This window comes from Alosa alosa, chromosome 13, assembly GCF_017589495.1.
Source record: "Alosa alosa isolate M-15738 ecotype Scorff River chromosome 13, AALO_Geno_1.1, whole genome shotgun sequence".
Classification (NCBI taxonomy): domain Eukaryota; kingdom Metazoa; phylum Chordata; class Actinopteri; order Clupeiformes; family Clupeidae; genus Alosa; species Alosa alosa.
This window is the reverse complement of record NC_063201.1, coordinates 12,303,317-12,325,816: the sequence shown is the minus strand read 5'-3', so window position 1 is coordinate 12,325,816 and position 22,500 is coordinate 12,303,317. Positions and strand designations below refer to the sequence as shown.

The 22,500-nt window shown below is 45.3% G+C and overlaps 1 protein-coding gene across 1 annotated transcript in view; it reads left to right on the top strand.

The window, feature by feature from the left end:
• Positions 1-22,500, top strand: part of me1 (malic enzyme 1, NADP(+)-dependent, cytosolic) — a 114,886-nt gene that overhangs the window by 52,258 nt on the left and 40,128 nt on the right. The window contains exon 4 of the mRNA XM_048261812.1: positions 21,436-21,511. Coding sequence (XP_048117769.1) covers positions 21,436-21,511 — 76 coding nt within the window. The remainder of the gene's footprint in view (positions 1-21,435; positions 21,512-22,500) is intronic.

Here is a 22,500-nt window from a genome sequence, read left to right as displayed (position 1 = left end):
AAAAAAAAAAATTCTCCCTTTCTTTTTTCATAAATGAAGTGCACTGAAGTTTCCGTGGCTGTGATCTCAGTTTGTGCATGCGTGTAGATGGTAATGAATTGTTCTAGGTCATTGGGGTTGATGGTGGTGCCCTGGGACATCGCCACCTGTGCTCCACCCTAACTGATTACTGGTGCATGATTTTGGGCACGGCTAGCATCATAGCCCTGCTAGCTTTATTAGATGGAGTGGAAACAGTGAGAACTCTGTGTAGGTGCTGCGTAGACTTCATTCTTCATGAAATGGAACTGTGGCACACTCTGATATTACACAGATTAATTACATACATTAAATGAAGTCCATATAAACACACCAGTGAATGAGTAGTAATGCAAAGAGGCTGAGGCTGGTTAAGAGTTAAGAATGACTGGTGCAGAATCACTCAGAAACAGAAACATAACAGGCAGCCACGCCTTGTTTCCGTTAAATTTAAGACTGCTCCTCTCTTGCATCTGTGGTCTACATTGTGCATGGCAGAAGCTGGGAGAAGTTCTGGCGGGCTTATTGGGAACTTACTGTAGTAGCAGTGTTTGATTTGGTTGGTTTATTTAAAAAAAGGCGCAAGGAATGACTAATGTTCTGATGAATTTATCTTTATCTTTATCTAATATCTTTAATTAGCCCATGTCTTCCATTCACGTAGGCCTACTTGAATTCTTGCCGTTATCCATACAGTAGGGATGTCTGGTGTTGGTGGAATAAGAAAACTGTCAACAATGTCCATATTTGTAGAAGCCTTGTGATGGGTTGGGAAGCCAGGAAGTAGGGGAAAGGGTTTTCACCATAGAGAGTTAAAGAACTGGACACAGCCACCTCATATGACTTCAACAGAGACAAGTGAAGTCAATTTGAACCCCTTTTCCAGGTGAAGCCTTATTGTACTGCACATTCTCAGTGTCAGTTGAGTAATAACCTGTGATGTTAAGCAATGGACTGAAACACAGTAAGTAGTCTGGTAGCCGCACTAGGAAAATTGATAACGTGCAGAATGATACGAGTTCGAGAGCAGCTTTTGGTAGGTGATTTGTTCCGATATACTGTAGTGCCAACCCAACAAAACATCACTTAATTGTTTTTTTTTTCCCCTCAATGGTTTCCTAAATAGCTTACCCGTGGACTTTTCCTTAGACTGCCTTCGAGTTTCTTATCCAGAGAATATGGTTACTTCTCTCATGTGCTTTCAGTCGCATGTTCATGACATCATTTTAGCATTGATTTGCATAGCAAAGAGCCGTAAAGTGAGCTACAAGGCATTTATGCCAGTCACACAATGTTGTAATTCTCTGGAAATAGAAATGGTTCATATGAAGGCTTAAAACGCTTCAGATGTAAAGTTATTTGCTGTTAAAGTGATGAAAAGAAATGAACGGGAATGCTAACTCCAGGTAAAGCCTTATTAGCCTCACTGTGCGTACACACTGCTGCCGACTTGAGCTTCCAAAGATTCAGGAAGTCATTCATTTTCAATGGAAGCCGGCTTCTCTCAGCTGCAAGAAGCAGCAAATCCGTCGGGGTTGCGTTTTGGGCGTCTTGAGCGACTTGGTAGAAAGTTGGTCAACTTTATGGTAATGAGCTATGATGCAGATCAGCAACCAATCGGACCGCCTTTAAATAAAGTAGTAAGATAGAACATGATTGAACGTAGAATGCTGCCACGTCAGAGCGGCCAATGTGTCCAAAGCTTCCCTGTACAGAACTTTTTTGAAGAGTCCTTGACAGGGCGACCCGAGCTTCTTTGGAAGCTCAAATTGGCGGCGGTGTGTATACGTACAGTCAGAGCCTCCTATAGGTGGTACGCTTTCCGAACGTTCGCTTACCCCCTTGGTTTTCACATCAGAATGAACAAGGCTGTTGTTTATGGTGCGGAAGCATCTAGATATAAGCAGTGGAGGTTCGGATTCATTGAGAGCTGGGTCATTGAAGGACATGCCAGTGTTTGCGAATTACACCTTTTTAATAGTAGCCAGGATTGGTCTGTTTTTTAGCCTGATCAATATCTGATTTTGCACGCCTCATTGTTTAAAGCGATTTGATATTTGGGCGGCTTTACACATAAAGTCTGAGATGAAACTGCAGCTTCTCCTAACATGTAGGAATTGACCATTGATCTGAATGTTGCAGATTTGATGATTCGGATGGTTGCTATATCCTCTATTAAGGTGTTCTCCTTAAGGGTTTACTAAAGATAGTAGTTTGTAAAATATTGTATTTACCCTTACAGATGGTGGTAACGTATGATAGTGATTTATAAATGAGAGCAAAACGTAGCTTAGAACAGTTAGTCCATGGGGATGTATCACTAAAGCACCAGGGCGTTTTGGGAACACCATACTTGCTCCCTCCATCACTGCAGTCACATAAACTTGTCAGCGGATATTATGTAGGGGATAATGTACTGTAACCTGCAGTTAAGGAAATTACATTCTGACAGAGAACAGCATTCAATTCAATGGAACTTCCAGCAGCTCCCTTAAGAGCCGTATAATAACTAAACTGCTATTACTTATCATGTCAGTAAATGTTCAATGACATGACTGGGTTAGAATTATGCTATAAGCCCTAACCATATAGCATTAGGCATTTTGAAATCTGTCACAGTTATGTCATGGCAAGCCCCGGTAACTGACAAATCTTTTCTGACATAGTTACTGTCAGCTTTTATGGTGTAAGGTTAAACTCCAGCTCTTTGAACGGAAAGATAACCACAAAAGACCATAGCTTGCATTTTTTCCATTTCCTTTTATAACTTTCACTTGGAGAGGAACGGAATGACCGCTGCCACATACCAGCAAAATTGCCCTGTCGTCATCCTCCATTTTTCTCCATATAAGGGATTTATAGAGGCCAAGTACACCATTAGCGGTGATTAGCCTAATTGGAGACTATGCTTTGTAGCTAGCGACAGCAGACAGTGCACCTCAGATTCCAGAGCAGATGGCACCAGTGACATGAAGCAAAGCTGCACCTGTGTTAGTGCGGCTGGAGATAAAGCCAAGCCATCAGAGGGAACTATGAAAAGCATGGCCGCGCATAAACGCACTCTTCACCTGGTCTTTGCGCTCAGACACCAACAGCTGCGTTCAACCTCTCCCTATGTGTTGTTTTAATAGCAGATTTAGTTTGTAAAAGTTTTGACTTATATTTGACTTTGAGGAGGATTTCTTCTCTCCCCTACTGCCTCTGTGCTTTCCCTGAGAGTGTAGCCAGGCAAAGAACCGGCCAAGTCATCTTTTCAGTATCAGCGAGAGTTACAATGTTCCTGGACTTATTGCGAGGCAGGGAACCAAAGCGGCTAATATCAGATTGGATGTAGCCTACAAACACCGCAGCCCACTTTATGCATAAGCTGCACACTTAAAATGATTGAAGTCAGGAACGTTGGCTACTTCAGGAGATGCCTGGGTGACAGTTGGAACTATGAATACTGGTCTCAGCCCAGCAAGCTTTCGTAATGGCGTTTACGGTCTCACATAAAAGTCTGTGATCGTTTCTAAAGCTTTTTGAGTTGAGGGGCGATCTGATGATGACCTTTATGCTGTTGCGTGTGTTTATAAGTTCTGTCTGTGTGATGATACAGTGAGCAGTGATTTGCTGTCTGAGGACCACTGGGCAAAAAGGACCCTTGGACTTCAGCATTCATGCTGTCAGCGTGGGAGAGAGATGGTGTCTGGTACTCAAGCCATAAAACCAGAGATAGTGTAGTCTGCAAGGATTATTCACGATGCACACACACACACACACACACACACACACACACACACACACACACCCTCCCTTCCCACCCACTTTCCATCACTCTTTCTATATATTTTTTCAAACACACACACACACACACACACACACACACACACACACACACACACACACACACACCCTTTCCCATGCACAGACACCCACACACACATATGAATTTACACACACACACACACAGAGAGAGAGAAAGAGAGGGGGGGATGAAGGAAAGAGAAAGAAAGAGGGGGATAGTTAAAATAGGCTGAGCGCAATATTTATCACATGTGGAAATGTATTCCTTTCCAAATGGAATCAATCCTGTTCTAATACTATTTTAAGAACTTTCCATAGTTGCGTGTTAGGAAACAATGGCTCATACTTGTGTTGGATTAATACTGGGGAAACAAGGAGAAAATGAGACATAATTCTGCTCCAGGTCAGCACTTCATCTCCTCCTGTACCTTCAGACCACTAATGGTCACTGCAGGTAGTCCCTGATGAGTCTCTGAAACTCAGTCGGAATCGAACGATCCGCGTTTGGCAAGTTTTAGACTTGCTTTAAAAGAGTGACTTTTTAATAGTTTTGGGAATGGATTTACGATGCCAAGCCCTGCTTAATACTCACCAATGAAATACCCTCCCTTTTTCCTCGTCATTTATTGTTATTTTTTTAACTCTTCCCTGGTTTCGATTCCTTCTGTCAGGTTTAGTACCTACGGCATGCACCTGTCTGCATGGCACTGTGGGACTTTGTCACCAGTTCTTGGCCACGAGGTGCATCCTCCCTGCTCTCTGTGGACCCTCTGTGCTGTGGTTGCACTATCAGTGTCAGAGGCTTGCTGATTCTCCTCCTTGTGGAAAAAGCTTTCGAGCCAAGAGGCCTCTTAAAAGCCTTCATGTCAATAACCAAAATCTGCGGGCAATTTGATCCTTCTTTCCCACCATCTCTCTCTCTCTATCTCTCTCTCTCTCTCTCTCTCTCTTTCTCTCTTTCTCTCTCTCTCTCTCTCTATCTCTCTCTCTCTCTCTCTCTCTCTCTCTCTCTCTCTTTCTCTCTCTCTCTCTGTGTGTGTGTGTGGGAAAACCCCCTTGTTTGAGATCGAGGGGGTGTTTCATAACGTCTTTATGGGTGAGAGAAAAAAAAGCTGATGAATCTCCTCAAACTATTACACAGTCCCTGGTGGGAAGTCCTCGACATGAATCACGGACAAACATGATTCATTTCACTGTTCATCTGTGGGAACATGCTTCCATGATCGCAGCCTTTTGACAGGCTCACCAAAGAAAAGTAGCTGGGGTCATCACAGACGGTGGTCCACAAGCTTGAGGAGGCCCAGCGAGACCACACCGCTTTCCACCGCAATGCTCTTTGGCCTCGTTACTTCAATCGAGGAATGCTCAGAGCCAGAGGATGGATGGCTGTTGCTTGTAGGCTCTGGTTTGGCTATTGTTCGTCATCTATTGAAGTCTAGTGAGAGCAGACACGGCCTACTGAGCTGCCATTACTTCTGAAGGGTAATAGAGGCAGAGTGTGGGAGAGAAAGATGGAGAGAGAGAGGCAGGGAGGAGAGAGGAGGCTGTTTTTTGGTTGTTTTTAAGACTTGAAAATGTTGCCTCCCCTCCTTCGCAGAAAACTTTGCTGAAATCATAGGCAAACACTGTCTAATTAGGCTACTGGAGGTTAAGCATGCATGTGTTTATCAGTTTTGTTGGTGTCCATGGCGACAGTGTCATGGTGCATTTTATCTAGTCAAGTCAAGTCAAGTCAGATTTATTTGTATAGCGCATTTAACATGCACAGAGTGCAACCCAAAGCGCTCCACATATAAGACATTGTCATTGACACAGACTAACAAAGACAATAGATGCCGGACGGAGCGGCGTAGTCGCCAGCGCACTCCATGACACCAAGACATACAAGACATACAACAAACAAATTAATAAATAAAATAAATAAAAATTAAAAATAAAATTAGTCCAATTTCCAACCGGCTGAAAATGTCGGCGTGTCTCGCCAGCGTCCCCGTAACCTATCTGACCTGAGGATTCCACCAGCAGGTCTTGATGCACCCGCCTATTTTTAAGGGAGAGTCAGAGTGGACACCATGGAGCCTGTTTGCTGGAAATGCATGAAAAGGCTTTGAGTTTTACGAGGTGGATACCATGGAGTGAAATGTTTCTAACCCTTGTGGAGTAAAAGCCACCTTGTTCAGCCTGTTACTGGTCTGATGGCCACCACTGTAGACATACGCACTGACACACACACACACACAAACACACACACACACACACACGCATGCATACACACAGACACACACCACCCCTTCTGAACTGGGTTCTGATCAGGTTTCTTCCTTTTTTCCTCTTCTTGTTTTGACCGTCCCACTCTTGCCATCATATATGTGCTTGCTCTGGCTCTGGCCCAGTTGCTGAGACAACGTGTACCGTTAATGGTCCTGTTTACCTGACATAAAACCACATTGAACTGACCCATTTCCATTGATCTGATCTGATTGGCTGTGACAGAGTCTGCACCAGTTAATAGCCGCCTCCGACCACCACTGTGCAACACACAGTCAGAGACTTGGAATCTTTGGACCCCCCTCCTTTGATGGAGCTGATCCGATCTGATGAGATCCTACACGACCCTGGCTCTGTCCATCGTCACCTATCTGTAGTACAGGGCTCAGTGGGCTTGCTCAGCGGGCATGCTCAGTGGGAAGCGCCGTATCTGTGAAAAACCCCGTACCGTGTTTGTGTTGTATTGAGACCTCATATCTATCGCACAGCCCCGGGAGAGAGGGCTCTGATTTAGTCTCGCAGTGTCAGGCTCATGCTAGTGTGGAATGCGGAGACAGGAAGTCCAACACAGAGGTCAAAGGCCATCCAGATGATAGACGACTTTGTCCTTTACCCCCGACTGCTTTATATATGAAAGACACACTCAGACTTGTTATCTTTTTTGTATTCGAGTTAGATCCTATCAAGACTGACTTAAAACATTTAATTAAGACAAAGCATGAGGCATGCGACATGAGACATATTCACATTAGGTAACACTTCATAATAACTACACACAATTCATAATTTATAAAGCATTTGTATATATACTCTTTTGATCCCGTGAGGGAAATTTGGTCTCTGCATTTATCCCAATCCGTGAATTAGTGAAACACACTCAGCACACAGTGAGGTGAAGTACAACAACAGCGGCGCTCGGGGAGCAGTGAGGGGTTAGGTGCCTTGCTCAAGGGCACTTCAGCCGTGCCTACTGTTCGGGGTTCGAACCAGCAACCCTCCGGTAACAAGTCCGAAGCGCTAACCAGTAGGCCACGGCTGCCCCAGCAATTTGTGAACAATTAGTAAATGGTTTGTTCATCTTGTGAGCTCATCTAAAGTGAAGACTTTCTGTGCCTCTCAACGCATTTACAAATGAGTTGTAAAGGTTACCGGTACATTTACATTAATTAATTTAGCAGGCAATTTGTGGATTGTTTGGTGAACTCTGATCCGATGCAATCCCACTATTGAAAAAGCAAACTGAAGCTGAAGCAACCATGACTAAAACTACCCAATAGCTATGAATCATGGATTGTTGGGGGCATTGTATAATGGTCAGACCTTTTCGGGAGAGTGTTTCCTCACAAATCAGTCATGCGCATGCTGTGTTTAATGACGTGGTCATATTTCTCGACTTGTCTCCCATTTTCATGGTGCTCTCAGTTTATTGTCCTCAGAGAAAGAGATCGGCCCACTGGGAACAGAGAGATAGCAGCTGAGGAATGAACCTCTTTTGTCCAGATTCGACTCTGGCGATACTGGCCATGTCCATCCCAGCCGGCTGCTATTGGGCTCGTGCATTTTTTTCCAGTGGTGCACATTGGTCCAGCCCGGTGCTCTGATGCTAGCAAAAAAGAGCAGACATGCTATGCTATGTGAGCTCTGTCTCCTTAATAACCCAGCACACGCCCAGCATGGTGTTTACACTAATACACTTATGTGTAAATCAATGCCAAGGCTGGAGACGGCAGTGGGAGAGGAGAGAGGAGGCCAGTGCATTGGCTAGATGTGTTTCCTCTCCTCTTGAGTTCCTCTCTAATTGATGGAAAGAATGGTGGATGGAGGTGGTCCACTGGAACGGAGACTCGTCCTGCGCTCCTGCGCTGCTTCGGGGCGGATGCTACAGCCGCCGCCGTCACTGCGGTCACTGTGAGGAGCCTGGCTGGCTGATGCCTTTAGCAGAGAGGCTGAGGCTGCTGCTGCTGCTACAGTAACACTGGGCTGCAGGCCTCCATACTTATGTAAGCTGCTGCTGCTGCTGCTACAGTAACACTGGGCTGCAGGCCTCCATACTTATGTAGGCTGCTGCTGCTGCTGCTACAGTAACACTGGGCTGCATTCCATAATTTATGTAGGCTGGCTGCTGCCAGTAACACTGGGCTGCAGGCCCTCCATACTTATGTAGGCTGCTGCCGCTACAGTAACACTGGGCTGCAGGCCTCCATACTTATGTAGGCTGCCGCTGCTGCTGCTACAGTAACACTGGGCTGCAGGCCTCCATACTTATGTTTCTGCCGCTGCTGGGCTGCCACAGTAATGACTGGGCTGCAGGCCTCCATACTTATGTAGGCTGCTGCTGCTGCTGCTACAGTAACACTGGGCTGCAGGCCTCCATACTTATGTAAGCTGCTGCTGCTGCTGCTACAGTAACACTGGGCTGCAGGCCTCCATACTTATGTAAGCTGCTGTAACCCGACTCCCCTCCCCGTCTAGACTCTTTCTCGCGTTCTGCTAGATTGCTGGATTGCTGGCAGGATCTCTCACAGGCGGGCCTAAGGACTCTCTCTCTATCTTTCTCTCTCTTTCTCTCTCTCTGTCTCTCTCTTTTTCCCTCTCTGTCTGTCTCTGTTTTCTTTCTCTGTCTCTCTGTCTGTCTGTCTTTCTCTGTCTGTCTCTTTGTCTGTCTATCACTCTCTCTCTCTCTCTCTCTCTCTCTCTCTCTCTCTCTGTCTCTCTCTGTCTCTCTCCCTGCTCTAGCTTGCTCCATCCCTGTCTGGCTGGCTCGCTCACACCATCATGCCTGCGGACTCACTCAAGGCTGCTCTTCTCTTCACAAGCTCGGAATCCTTTGTTGCTGACGAACTCCTTCCTGTTACTGCATTTATGGTGATGGGAATGACACTCATTCGGCATGAATACAATCCTCAATTCCTGTCACCGCACTGGAATCCTGGTTCCAGATCTGACATGCAGTGCAAGGGAATGCAAGGGAGGGCTAGTTTATTAATATCGGATTGTCATGCAAGCTAGTTCCCAATGGTTTTAGAAAAAGAGCATAGAAAATGAGAAATTGTAAAAGAAGGCTGAATTATAACAAAAAAAAAAAAAATAGTAGAAAAAAGTAGTGAATTTCGGAATTAATCTTTTGTCTTATCCTTTCCATAATCAGCAGGAATCTGAATTCCCTGACTCCAGTTGTTCAGTTTGGCATGCTCTGCACTGTAGATGCAGTGGCTGACCATCCCATGGGTTGATGTGCTTTTCTGGGGGAAAATACTTCAAAGTAGTTGAAAGGCTATAAAGGCTGGTCATTTGGGTGGTTACCCTTTTAAGGAAAAGATATGCGCCCATGCGTACACCATACACACCCGGTTTTCAAAACGACTTCCTCTTTGTGCCATTTTTAGACACTTCAGAGAGCATATTTGTTCTTCAGACAGACACACAGCACACATAACATTCCTTGCTGTGCTTCTGTGTGTGTGTGTGTATGTGTGTGTGTGTATGTGTGTGTTTTCTAAGATGGGGATAGTCTAATTTGCGATAATAGTCTCATTTGAGTCAAGCAGACTAGGGGGCGGGGGTAATGGTAGATGAGGGTGGTGGATAGGTGTTCTGGCTTTCCGAGGTCAGTGGCGGTGTTCATCCTCGGGCTGGCCAGGTTTTATGGAAAAGGGCAGGCTGTCCAGCAGGAGTAGAACGCGATCCCGCAGCCTGGCGACTCAACTGGTCGCTGGCACAGTGGAGGACCCGACTGAGGGTGGCCCTGCATTATGAGGGGGAGGAGGGGGGTTGCGTCTGTACCTTGGCCCTGGATGATGGGGTAAAGAGAAGAGAGGCAGACAAAGTATGTATGTGTGTATGGGCAATACGTGTATGTGTGTGTGTGTATGTGTGTGTTTTCTAAGATGGGGATAGTCTAATTTGCGATAATAGTCTCATTTGAGTCAAGCAGACTAGGGGGCGGGGGTAATGGTAGATGAGGGTGGTGGATAGGTGTTCTGGGTTTTTCCGAGGTCAGTGGCGGTGTTCATCTCGGCTGGCCAGGTTTTATGGAAAAGGGCAGGCGGTTCAGCAGGAGTAGAAACGTGATCCTTTGCAGCGCGGGCGACTCAACTGGTCGCTGGCGCTCGGAGTGACCACTGAGGGTGGCCCTCCGTACAGGAGGGGGAGGAGGGGGGGGCTGTGTCTGTACTCTGCCTTGGATGATGGGGTAAAGAGAAGAGAGGCAGACAAAGTATGTATGTGTGTATGTATGCACATGTGTATGTGTGAGTGTGTGTGTGTGGGTTGATATGAGAGATTGTGTGTGTGTGTGTGTGTGTGTGTGTGTGTGTGTGTGTGTGTATGCACATGTGTATGTGTGAGTGTGTGTGTGTGTGTATGTGTGTGTTTTCTAAGATGGGGATAGTCTAATTTGCGATAATAGTCTCATTTGAGTCAAGCAGACTAGGGGCGGGGTAATGGTAGATGAGGGTGGTGGATAGGTGTTCTGGGTTTTCGAGGTCAGTGGCGGTGTTCATCTCGGCTGGCCAGGTTTATGGAAAAGGGCAGGCGCCTGTCCTTTCCATTTCACCTATCCAGCTCTCCATCCATTTAATGTGTCCACCACCTCCCCCCATGTATAGTTCCCTTCTCTTCTCTTTTATTCCCCCTCTTCTCTTCTCTTCCCTTCTCTTCCCCTTCTTCTCTTTTATTCCCCCTCTTTTATTTTATTCCCCCTCTTCTCTTCTCTTCCCTTCTCTTCCCCTTCTTCTCTTTTATTCCCCTCTTTTATTTTATTCCCCCTCTTCTCTTCTCTTCCCTTCTCTTTCCTTCTTCTCTTTTTTTATAATGTTCTTTATTTTATTCCCCCTCTTCTCTTCTCTTCCCTTCTCTTCCCCTTCTTCTCTTTTATTCCCCCTCTTCTCTTTCCACCCTGTCTCTCCCCTTTCCATCTAATGTTCTTTCTCTCATGCCAGCACTCCTTCTGTCTAACTTTCTCCTTTTCTCTCACTGCCTGTCTCTCCCTCACTTCACCCTGTCTCTCCCTTTTCTCACACTGCCTGTCTCTCCATCTGTCTTGTGTTCTCTCTGTGGGTCTCTCAGTGTCAAAATGTCTCCAGAGTTCATTTCAGAGCTTGCCATTCCCATCCTCCATTTAGTGTTATGTTGTTTTACTTCAAAACGACTGTAGCAGAGGCTGTAAAAGTTTTATTCGTCTCTCCTTGGCGAGTGTTTTTCGATGGTTTTCTCATGTGTGTGCTGGAGGCTGAGATGTGCCTGATGAACTGAGGGGGTGAAGCTCAGATGCATCGCAGTGGCCCTGGGCAAATCAATTAAAGATGGAGGCCAAATGCTCCAAGCAGCAGCACAGGCAGCTGACTGCTACTGCTTGACACTGCTTGATTAAACCTATCATGTTCCCTGCTGCTTTTTTGTAAACACTTGTAGTTTTTTTGTACTTTTTATATGCTGTAATTTTTATCTCTTACATTGTCGCTGTACTATTGTGTTGTACCCTACTGTGGGCCTGAGAGAAATGCCGTTTCAGTCCTCTGTCTTGTACATACAGCTGTACAGCTGAATTGACAATGATGTTAACTTTGACTTTGACTTCAATCATGACTTCAATGATCAAATCGACCTCAGCAGCTCTCTTTAAACAAGCTCCTTCAGTGTAAATACTCTCATGTGCAGGTGCTTGGGGGAGCAGTGCATGCTGGGAATCATTTGACATTTTCCTCTTGTCTGCGCTTATTTTTCTTTGCTCATGCTTGTCCTTGGTAATTTCTCTGTTCACTCTCACACAAACTAGACTAATGGAAATATGGATATGTTATTCCATAGTCCTGGTCAGTCCAATCCAAAAACTACATCCACCCTGGAAGGAACTGGTGTTTGACCTGTGCTCTGTGTGTCATGGAAGTGAGTACGTAGGCTCCCTTAAGAGGGCCAGGAGCAGAGGCCAAGAGGCCGGTTAACGTCACAAAGGACACACGTGGATGGCCTTGTGACACAGAGTGTTGGGCTTGGAAGGGGAGATGGGCAGAAGTATTTGCCCTGTCACTAACCCAAACGACCACCACCGTGTCCGTGTGGCAGAGACTCGCGACGTGCCAGACCAGCGTGCTTCGCTGTGCCAGCCTTAGAGAGGAGCGGGCGACTTCGGACTACCAAGACCTGGCTGCGATGGAATGCTTTTGTCGTTTGTCGTCCTTTTTAAATGGTCAGTCTAGAGGAGGGTAGACTACTAGAGCACGTCCACTTTTGTTTTTGTTGTCCACGTTTCAGGACTGTGTGTAATGCATCACTTAATTTAGTTTCACTGTGGGCCAGGAAGAGGGATTGAGAGGGGCCTGTCTTGGATTGCTCAACACCAGACTGAATGTGAGTGTGTGTTTGTGTGTGCTTGTGTGTGCTTGTGTGTACGTGGAGGGCAACGTCCTTTGTTATTTCTTGTTCTCGTGTTGCGAGAGCTCTGGAGCTCGTGTTAAAGGCTTTTAAAAGGTTGGCCGTGCACTTTGGGCAATTTTTATGGAGCCAGCTCCGCTCCAGCTGAAAAGAGGGGAATGAGTGCGATAACATTCAAGGACTTGTGAAGTACATCTGCTAACAGCCAGTCCTTCAACCTCCTCTCTTCTCTTCTCCTCTCCTCCCGGCCCCGACTCCTCCATGCTGAATAGGTCAGGTGTAAAAAGAGCGCCGTGAAAGCACTGCTTTCAGGAGATTTTCTCTCCGATCTCGTGCTTTTTCTCCTTGGAGGGCACAATGGCGTCCAGCTCTGCTGGTTTGGTTGTTAATGGCCACTTGTGGTGATGTCCTGAATAAACGAGGCCATTGTGGTATTCCCCTGGAGCCCTGTGAGAACACCAGCTGGGGATGGCAACTCTGCAGGGCAGGGTAGAGTGGAGGGGAGAGAAGAGTGTTGGGGTGGGAGTGTGTGTGTGTGTGTGTGTGTGTTGGGGGTGCAGGGACGTGACGAGCATAAACACTGAGTCATGTCACACATGCTTCCACATGCTTGTCAGGGAAACACACATAAACACTTTGTCCCTCTCTCTCATCCACTCTATTTCTCTGTCACACACACACACACACACACACACACACACACACACACACACACACACACACACACACACACACACTCTCCTCCTCTCTCTCTCTCTCTCTCTCTCTCTCTCTCTCTCTCTCTCTCTCTTTCTTTCTCTCTCTCTCTCTCTCTCTGTCTGTCTGTCTACACACACACACACACACACACACTCAGACATATGCCCAGCGTGAACACAGAGCAAATGGCAAATGTTTAGACTGAGAGAAGCAAAGATGGAGAAAGAAAGAGAGACTGAGAGAGAGAGAGAGAGAGAGAGAGAGAGAGAGAGAGAGAGAGAGAGAGAGAGAGAGAGAGAGAGAGAGAGAGAGAGAAGAGAGAGAGAGAGAGAGAGAGACAGAGAGAGAGAGAGAGAGAGAGAGAGAGAGAGAGAGAGAGAGCTAAATTGTGATCTAGACAGATAGCTAAACAAGACTGGGGGGAGAGAGGGGGTAGGGCCTGTGAGGAGGAGAGACGTTTTAATCTGCATCCAAATGGAAATTATCTGGGAATCTCGATCCTGGGATCCTCCTCTTAAGGAGGAGAGGGGGCCCCCTCAGTGCCGTTAGCCCAGTGTGGGGTTACACTTTCTTTGGGACGTGTCCATGTCTTGGTCTGCTATCTATAGACAGACGGACACCCGCGTCGAGTTACTGTCCTAGCCATCCTTCTGGACACATGGCAAGCAGCAAGGAGCCTGACTCAACCAGACCGGCGGGTGTTACGCAATGCTAGGCTAACGGTTGCATAATACGTGGCGGTGTTTGCTAAGCAAATGACCATAATGTTGCTTTAACCAGCAATTATGCTCACCAGAATAAGTATCTAAATTCTTTGACAGCAACAGCTTTGTGATTATCTTAGCAAGAGGAATTGTACATTTTGTCTTTTTTTGCTACATGTAGTCACTAATTTAGATTTTTTACCATCAAAAAACCCTACAAGCTATTGTCAGCCTTTTGTTTTAGATTTAATGCTATCCTAATGATCCATAAAGCCAATAGGTCCAAGTTTATGACATGTCTTGGTCAAAACTCAGCTCTAATCATTTTAATGATATTCTGCTACCTGGTTAATTTGTCTAGTTCAGAATTATGTCATTCTTGCGGGGATTAGACTGAAGGATGTAGACCTGGGTTTAAACCACAAGCAAACAGTGCAGATGTTTGTCAAACCCCACATCCATCAATGTGCCTGTATTAAGAAACACTTTCACACGCACACACACAGTTTCTCACACACACACACACACACACACACACACACACAGAAACATACACACACACACACACACACACACACACACACACTACCTCTCTCCAGGGTTGTTTGTGCAGGATTGTTTGTCAGTCAGTAGCCACTGCTCTCTGGAACCCCATGCTGTTGCTGTGGGTCAGTGCTGCTGGGGTGCTGTTTGTCTATGCGTCACGCTAAACGCTAACCCTGACTCTCCCTCTCAGGGACTTTTTTCTACAGGATCAGGTGTGGGTCAAGCGCTTGGCCAGACCCTCCCCAACCCCCCCCCCTCCTCCTCTCTCACGGCTGTTAGCGTTATAGGATCCAGACCTAGATCCTTTGCGGTCCTGTGTACTGCTGCCTGCCTCCATATTTTCCAAACACACTTCCGCGCTGGCGGTCAGCACTTACTCAGCCTCCTACACAGCCTTGGTTGCTAGGTTGACAGGAAGTTCATGTGCTTGATGTGCTGTTGGTGTTTATGTGCTGTTAGATAACTTTCATCTGGCCTTAGGTCCAAGACTAAGGTTCTGCCAGGTGGGCCCACCCACTCCCTCTGACCCAGATGTGTGACCCGGGTTCTGGTTCTGCTCTGGATGTGGCCGTGGAATATTCCAGCAGGTTTTCAGAGAGGAGACAAGTGAGGTGTCGGTGGTGTCGGTGGTTGAAGCTCAGGCTGGGATTGGATACTTGCCGTGAGCTGTCAGTTAACCTTCTCGCTCACTCTTTCAAGAGTGTGTGTGTGTGTGTGTGAGTGAGTGATAGAGAGAGGGAGGGAGGGGAAGAGAGAGAGAGAGAAAAAGAGAGTGCGAGGGAAAGATGAGAATGAGTGAGAAAGTGACTGGAGGAACTACAGTTTATCAGACATTCAACAGCAGTTTAAAACATTACATCATAAAATGAATTTCTAGGAAATTGTTAAAAAAAAAATCAAAGTCACTGCTTCACACTGATCATTATTATGACCGCCGCTAACAGCCGGGCGGTCATATAGGTTTAGTCAGATTTTTTTTTTTTTTCTTTTTCTTTTTAGCATGCCCAAATTTCCTCCAATGATTCCCGGGACACTGAAAGACCGGGTACACGAAAACTTGGTGGACATGTAACCCCACATGGATAGCATGGAACCATCGTTTTCGTTTTGATCTGTAGCCCCTCTGTTGAATTGGACCCCGAAAGGAGGGTAGGGCAGACACAGTTTTCTGTGAATATCTCGAAAACCGTAGGGTTTAGGAGGACCATTTTTTTGTATGTTGATCTCAAGGGGCCATGTCAACCCATTCCATAACCACTCATTTCATGTATAGCGCCACCTAGTTAAACACAAAAAGTAAAAATGAGGTGGTGTAATTGAAGGTATCTGTGACCTAACATAGTCAAAACTGCACAAAATTGGAAGTGTAGGATCATTATGACACCCTATGTATGCACGCCAAGTTTTGTGGAATTCCGTTCATGGGGGGCCACACAATAAATTAATTTATGTTACTATACACCAACTGGCCTGTAGGTGGCGGAGACAGTTTTCTGTGAATATCTCGAGAACCGTAGGGCCTAGGAGGTCCACCTTTTTTGTATGTTGGTCTTAAGGGGGCATGTCAACCCATCCCATTACCACTTATTTCATGTATAGCGCCACCTAGTTAAAAATTAAAAGCAAAAAATGAGGTGTTTTCATCTCAATATCTCTGGCTGACAAGGTCAAAACTGCACGAAATTAAAAGAGTAGGATCATTATGACACCCTCTGAATGCATGCCAAGTTTTGTGTACTTTCGTTCATGGGGGCCTTACAATAAAATAATTTATGTGTACATTTAGTGACGTACACCAACAAGGATTCCTGGGGACACTGAAAGACAAAACTTGGTGAGCATGTACCCCCCACATGGATAGCATGGAACCGTCATTATTTTCGTTTTCATCTGCAGCCCCAGCTGGACTGGACCCCCAAAGGAGGGTAGGGCAGACACAGTTCTCTGTGAATCTTTTATGGTATGTTGGTCTCAAGGGCCCACATCAACCTGGCTCATAATCACTCATTTGTGATTTGCCCCCGTAAAAAATTAAAATCAGTAGGATTAAAAAGAAAGCCAAAATAAATACTCATCATCATCATCATGGCTGCATTTTCAGTATTGGGAAGTAGTCGTTTGTCCACTAGATGGCGCATCGTTGCAGTGAGACGTAATTTTGTTGGAAGTTAAAAGTGGGTTGAAAAAACAATGGACGCTTCATACAAGGACTGTAATTTACCATAGAGCTTAACATCTAATAAGGATAGGATGATGTTCACATGAAGTGTAATTCCCATTTCTTCTTGAAGCCGGAAAATAAATCTAAGGATGTTTCACCGGACATGCTTGGTTTTACTGCAGGTAACGCTAATCTTGTAATATCAATAAGGACCTAGGTAATGTTACCGTTAGCGTTGGTTGAGTGATGGAGGCATTTGATTGATTGCATTTGTAGAAAACTATAAATGCGGTTATACCAAAAAGCAAATTGATAGCAGCACTGTTTGTATCTTCGACTGTCATTTATTGCATCGTATACAAAAATCATTCTGTGCAATGGAAGATTTACCAACGTTACACAGGTCTGATACAGTTTTGCCTATACATGCGTGAGACTGAGACGCCTGTTTATTTTGTTTTAAGTGCTGCAGGGTGTGAGAGGGGAATCGATGTGCTTTGATTACAGCTTGGTAGTTGTAGTCTGTGAAATTAAAAAGCACGCGTGTGTGAAGTATCCAAACAATGACACCTTCATTTCATTATGGCTGCTTTAGCAAAAACACCTTAAGCTACTGTGTAGTGGGTCCCATTTAGAAGTGGCTACTTCATTCGGCTTTCCTTGACTCATGGAGCTGCGTGAATGTTATTACAACTTTCATCGCGATATGACAGTTTAAGTCCGCTTGATACTGTAAAGGCGTAAGCCATTGGTTTCCAAAGGAGATTTTATTTTGTGTCGCTAGCATAGCCTATTGACAATTTATGTTGTCAATTGGCTACCTTATAATCCTACCTGTAGCTTAGGGAAGCTAACAACTTTCTATTAGGATCTAGTTTGTTAGTTACCGTTTTGCCATAACTCCCTGATGCATTTTTGCATTTAGAATAGCCAGAGCGTGTATATCTCAATCGAAAATTAAACAATATCGGGTGCCTATGGACTAGGCTGGGTGAACCCAGCCTGATCTGCCCGCTATTTATTTTTGATTTCTTAAAAGATTGAGCTTGGTCTGATGAAAGCCAGACTAGCCATGGACCCTCAGTTAAACAATGCAAGGGAACATGAATCAGCCTATATTTGCACTAACAATAACGGACAAAGCTTTTCAACTTTGGGTCGTTAAAATGTATGAACAGTCTAGCTTAATGCATTTCATCAAGGCCCATTTGGACATGTCAGTTATTTGCACCACTGGTTAGATGTAAAACAGCATTTCGTTTCAGACTAGGCTACTGTTACTTAATTTGTGCATTAACAATAACGTTTCCAGACTACTGTTACTTAATTTGTGCATTGACAATAAAGTATTACATGAACTAAAGATGACTAAAATCTTATGTAGAAGAAGAAACATTCATAAAAATCCATCCATCCAAAATGACCTTGTTTTTGATAGCTGTTGAAAACGGCATGGAACTGACAGAGATGTTTTGTGTTTATAAATACATAAAAAATAAATAAATAAATAACATTATGTTGATACCTTTTGCTTTTCCCAAATACAATGTAGCCTACAGGTGTAAGTGACCTTTCATCAATCCAGTTGCAATGGATGAACTGTGATGAACTGCCCTACTTGTGATTGTTTAGAGATTTTAAAGGTTTTATAACAATTCTACATCTTCTTTGGCTATTCTACAATCTATTCACCTTTTCAGCACCAGTGGGGTACTTTCTGTGCAGCCGCACACACACTCAGGCATGCCAAACAAGCATACACAAAAAGTTTCAAGAGTGGGGATGGAGTAAAATATGGAGACAAATTGAAGTGTGATTTATTTTCGCGGAACGGATGTACAGGACTGAGCGGCGGTCATATTTTGTACCGCTATGCGGTACATCTAATTGATATTCTCCTGATGTAATGCTCTGATTGATTCATGATGCTGATTTAATTTGTTTTGCTGACAGGAGAATAGTTGGAATGGCTTTGCTTTCAGACCGCAAACCTTCAGGGTATTGTGCAGACCTGTCATTTCATCCCATGCTTTCCATAAATAAAGGCACATTCCTAATCCTATACGGTATGTCAAAGACACAGTGAGCTGTATTAGTGAGGAGGTGTGTGTGCCAGAGCTGTTCCGTTGTGAAGTGACCACAGTCTTCTAAATCTCTTCCTATAGACGCTCAGGCCTTCCAACGAGTGAGTCCATTTATCCTTCCATGGACTGACCCTTCCAAAGCTTGACCCCGCTCTCTTCCCCCGAATCACGTCCCAGTTTCCCTCCCTTCCCATGATGCTTTGCCAGAGCGATTGACAGGTGCTGGATGGCCCCATAATCCCCCTGGTCACTGGCAGCAAACACTCACAGCGAGCGTTCCACATGCCGCACGCTGACCTTACATTAATCCTTCACTTTGCCCACAGCTGTGCAAATGCCAAAGGGACTCTGGGCAAACCTTCTACCAGCGGCGCACTTCCAAACAGGGTTAAGGGTGTGTGAGTGTGTGTTTGTAGAAAAGAGGGAGGGAAAAAAGAGAATGTGAATATGCGTGTGTGCAAGTGTGTGTTCTTCCTCTCTCTCTTTAGGACACCACATATAGTTGCCGACATGAGTGCATCGACACTTTCTGTGGAAAGGTTTTGGCTGTGGTGTGCGGGGTCAAATAGAAAACAATGAAATCTACTGGAAGTAATCAAACGTTGAAAGCAGACTGTATCTTGTCGGCGCCAATATGCAGTCTGCTCTTCTCCGCTGTGTGTAAAGTGGCCTTTGCTGTGTGTCTCTGATGGTCCACTGTCTAAGTGGCCATGGATCACCGTGGCTGACCACCATCCTCTTTCCCCCCAGTTCCACCCACACTCATTCTCACAATGTATACTTTCAGTCAGTCAGTCAGTCAGTCAGTTTGTCTGTGTGTCTGTCTGTGTCTGTCTTTAACACCTTCTGCTCAGTCTCTTAAATCCTGATTCTCTTAAACTCCCTCTCTCTACTGTTCTGATATCTCTCTCTCTCTCTCTCTCTCTCTCTCTCTCTCTCTCTCTCTCACTGTTCTGTTCTCTCTCTCACTCTCCTTCCTCTCTTTCAGTTCAGCTCAAAGAGGCTACATCTCCACGGTAACTACAGGCATAGTTGTGTTGCCATAGCATAGCCCCCAGTAGCACAAGGGTCTCAACTGAACACACAGGAGAAGACGTTATTTAACATACAGTAACATACAGTAACACATGAAAAGGCCAAATGGGGACACTTCTGGCACTCCATACAGAATTGATGATTCACATCCACATACATAATAACTAATGTACAATTATTCACATTGCATGTTTTTATTTATTTATTTATAATTTTATTTTTTACTTTTTCTTACACATATTTACACTCTTTTGGACTTTGCTATTTTGATACATTTCCGGTTAATTGCTCAGCCCTGTTTCCTAGGCAATGGATGTAGGCCTCAGTGCTGTGCTGTGCTGTGTACTCCTTTAGTCTGCTGTGTACAGGCCCCAGGGCCTTAATCGGATCGCCTTCACCCCAAAACCCCGGGCCTGACCCCGGCCTGACCCCTCTTAACTCCGTAATACTACAGGATGTCTCACGGAAAAGCTTTTCCCAATCTCCGTTAACAGAAACGTGACACCAGATTCCTTCTGGATGGACCTCATTCTGGTCCGGGGGGGTCTCAGCACACCTTTTCACAGTCCCGGAGTGTTTGTATTGATTTTTTATATAAATATATATATTAATGGAGTATATATAAAAATAACCCCGGGGAATTTTCCACTGTTTTCCAGACCATCAAGCATGACACAGCACATTACTGCTCTGTGAGGCTAGAGTCTCAGATATTATGTGAATCAGGCCATTTGTAAGAGCCTTAGGCTGGTAAACTAGAGCATAGGCCCAGCTGCAGCTTACAGGACTTCTCTTTTCTGCTGTTCTTTCTTTTTTTTTTTTTTTCTTTTATGAGACGTGTTTTTCTCCATCCTTCACATTTTCCCTCTCATTCCTGTCTGATGTTACCAGCGTTCGGGACAGTTTGACTCGTGGCTTGGTTTCCTGTGTGTGTGTTTGCTTGTGTGTGTGTGTGTGTGTGTGTGTGTGTGTGTGTGTGTGTGTGTGTGTGTGTGTGTGCTGTAAAGCACAGTCAACCTGCTCCGGGTATTCTACCAGGCGACCTTTGGTTTTTACGGGGCGGCTTGTTAAAACGGAGGTCCTTTTACTGTTGCTTGCACACATGGAAACGATAGCGTCTCATAGCGGCCCATCCATCGCATCCTCACCGGACCCCCCACGCTCCCACTGTCTCTCCTCTGGCGTCGCCGTTGACGTTGCCCATACATGCCGTACCATGTGAACCCAGTCTTCTCAGGGGAGCCACTCGCACATCTGCACCGGACATGTGGCCCGGTCCCCAGGGCCCCCGTAGGCAGCTATTTGTTTTCATTCCTTCGTTCCCGGGGCATGAGCTTTAAGCATGTGTCAGGAGGCATTGATGCAAGCCCAGACGTCATCCTTAGAGAGTGCAAACAAGTGGACAGATGAGGGGCTGTGTCCCTGACCCGCGTACTTGACACTGAGCTCATTGAAGTTCTTCAGACATTAATGAAATGTTGATATGGAGGTGATTTGAGAAGCGTTTCATGTGATTTGCCCACAGGGATGGTGTGACATATGATGGATGTGTGTGTGTGTGTGTGTGTGTGTATGTGTGTGTCTGTCTGTGTGTATGTGTGTATGTCTGTGTGTCTGTGAGTGTGTGCCTTTATCTTATCTATCTCCTTTGTCTGTCTCTCTGTCTGTCTGTGTGTGTGGGTGTGGGTGTGTTTAGTGTGTTTGCTGTAAGTGGGGATCTCCTGGCTCTCTCTGACACATTGTTTCTTCCTGTCACTATTAGGGGGCTGTTCATCACCATCCACGACCGCACCCACATCTCTACCCTGCTGCAAAGCTGGCCGGAGAAAGACATCCGGGTGAGTACTCCACACCACCAGGGGGCAGTAAACCGATGAGAGGAGGATTTTTGTAGGTCTGAGGGCCCAACACACACACACACACACACACACACACACACACACGCACATACACACAAATGTAGGCACACACACCTATACACACAGTCATGGAAATCTAGCTGTCCAGGTTGAATAGGCAGTTAGGAAAGCATGAACACTGGGACCAAATTTAGAGACCTTTCATATACTTATACCTTGATGGTCCCCGATGGTCATACTATTTGCTACATGCATTCTGTATCCCAGCAGCATTTATGCATCTGCAGAGAATGAGGCAAGTGCAGTGTGCTCCAACACTAAATCTCTCTTAGGTACGCCTGGCATGCTAATGAAACACTGGGTTAAAAATAGACTTGATGTGAAGGTGCAAACAGCATCATGAGCTCCTAGCGCTCCACTTGTTAAGCATCAGGAGAGTAATAAGAGACTGACGTCAGGACCGCCGGCACAGCGCGGCGTGTACAGAACACCCAGCCGGACGGAAGGCTGTAAAAGTGAGGGCCAGAGACATTTATGTCACTATAATGGTGAAAAAAATCACATGTTTGTTTTGGGATCGATCGCACCGGCCCCTGCTCTTTGTGTTGCCGCTAATGAGTTTTCCAAACAGCGAGATGAGAATTTGCCAGCAAATTGAATTTGTCAGTGAAATGTGAAAGTCACTAGATGGTCATTTACTCCTGACAAATAGGGCTATGCTTAGACATATAGGACAATCTTAATATAGGACAAGAGAGTGTATTATGATCATACTGCGGCAATGAATGCTAATGTAGCCAATAACTCCATGCAAGCAATAGGATTGCAAGTGATAACCCTGACCTTATGCAATAGGAAATTGTGGTGAAGGCATAGAAAGTAATAATTGAATTGAACTGACTTGATCTGAACTGGTGATGTACAATGGAAACCAATAGCCAATAATGAATAAGGCAGTACTAATAGAT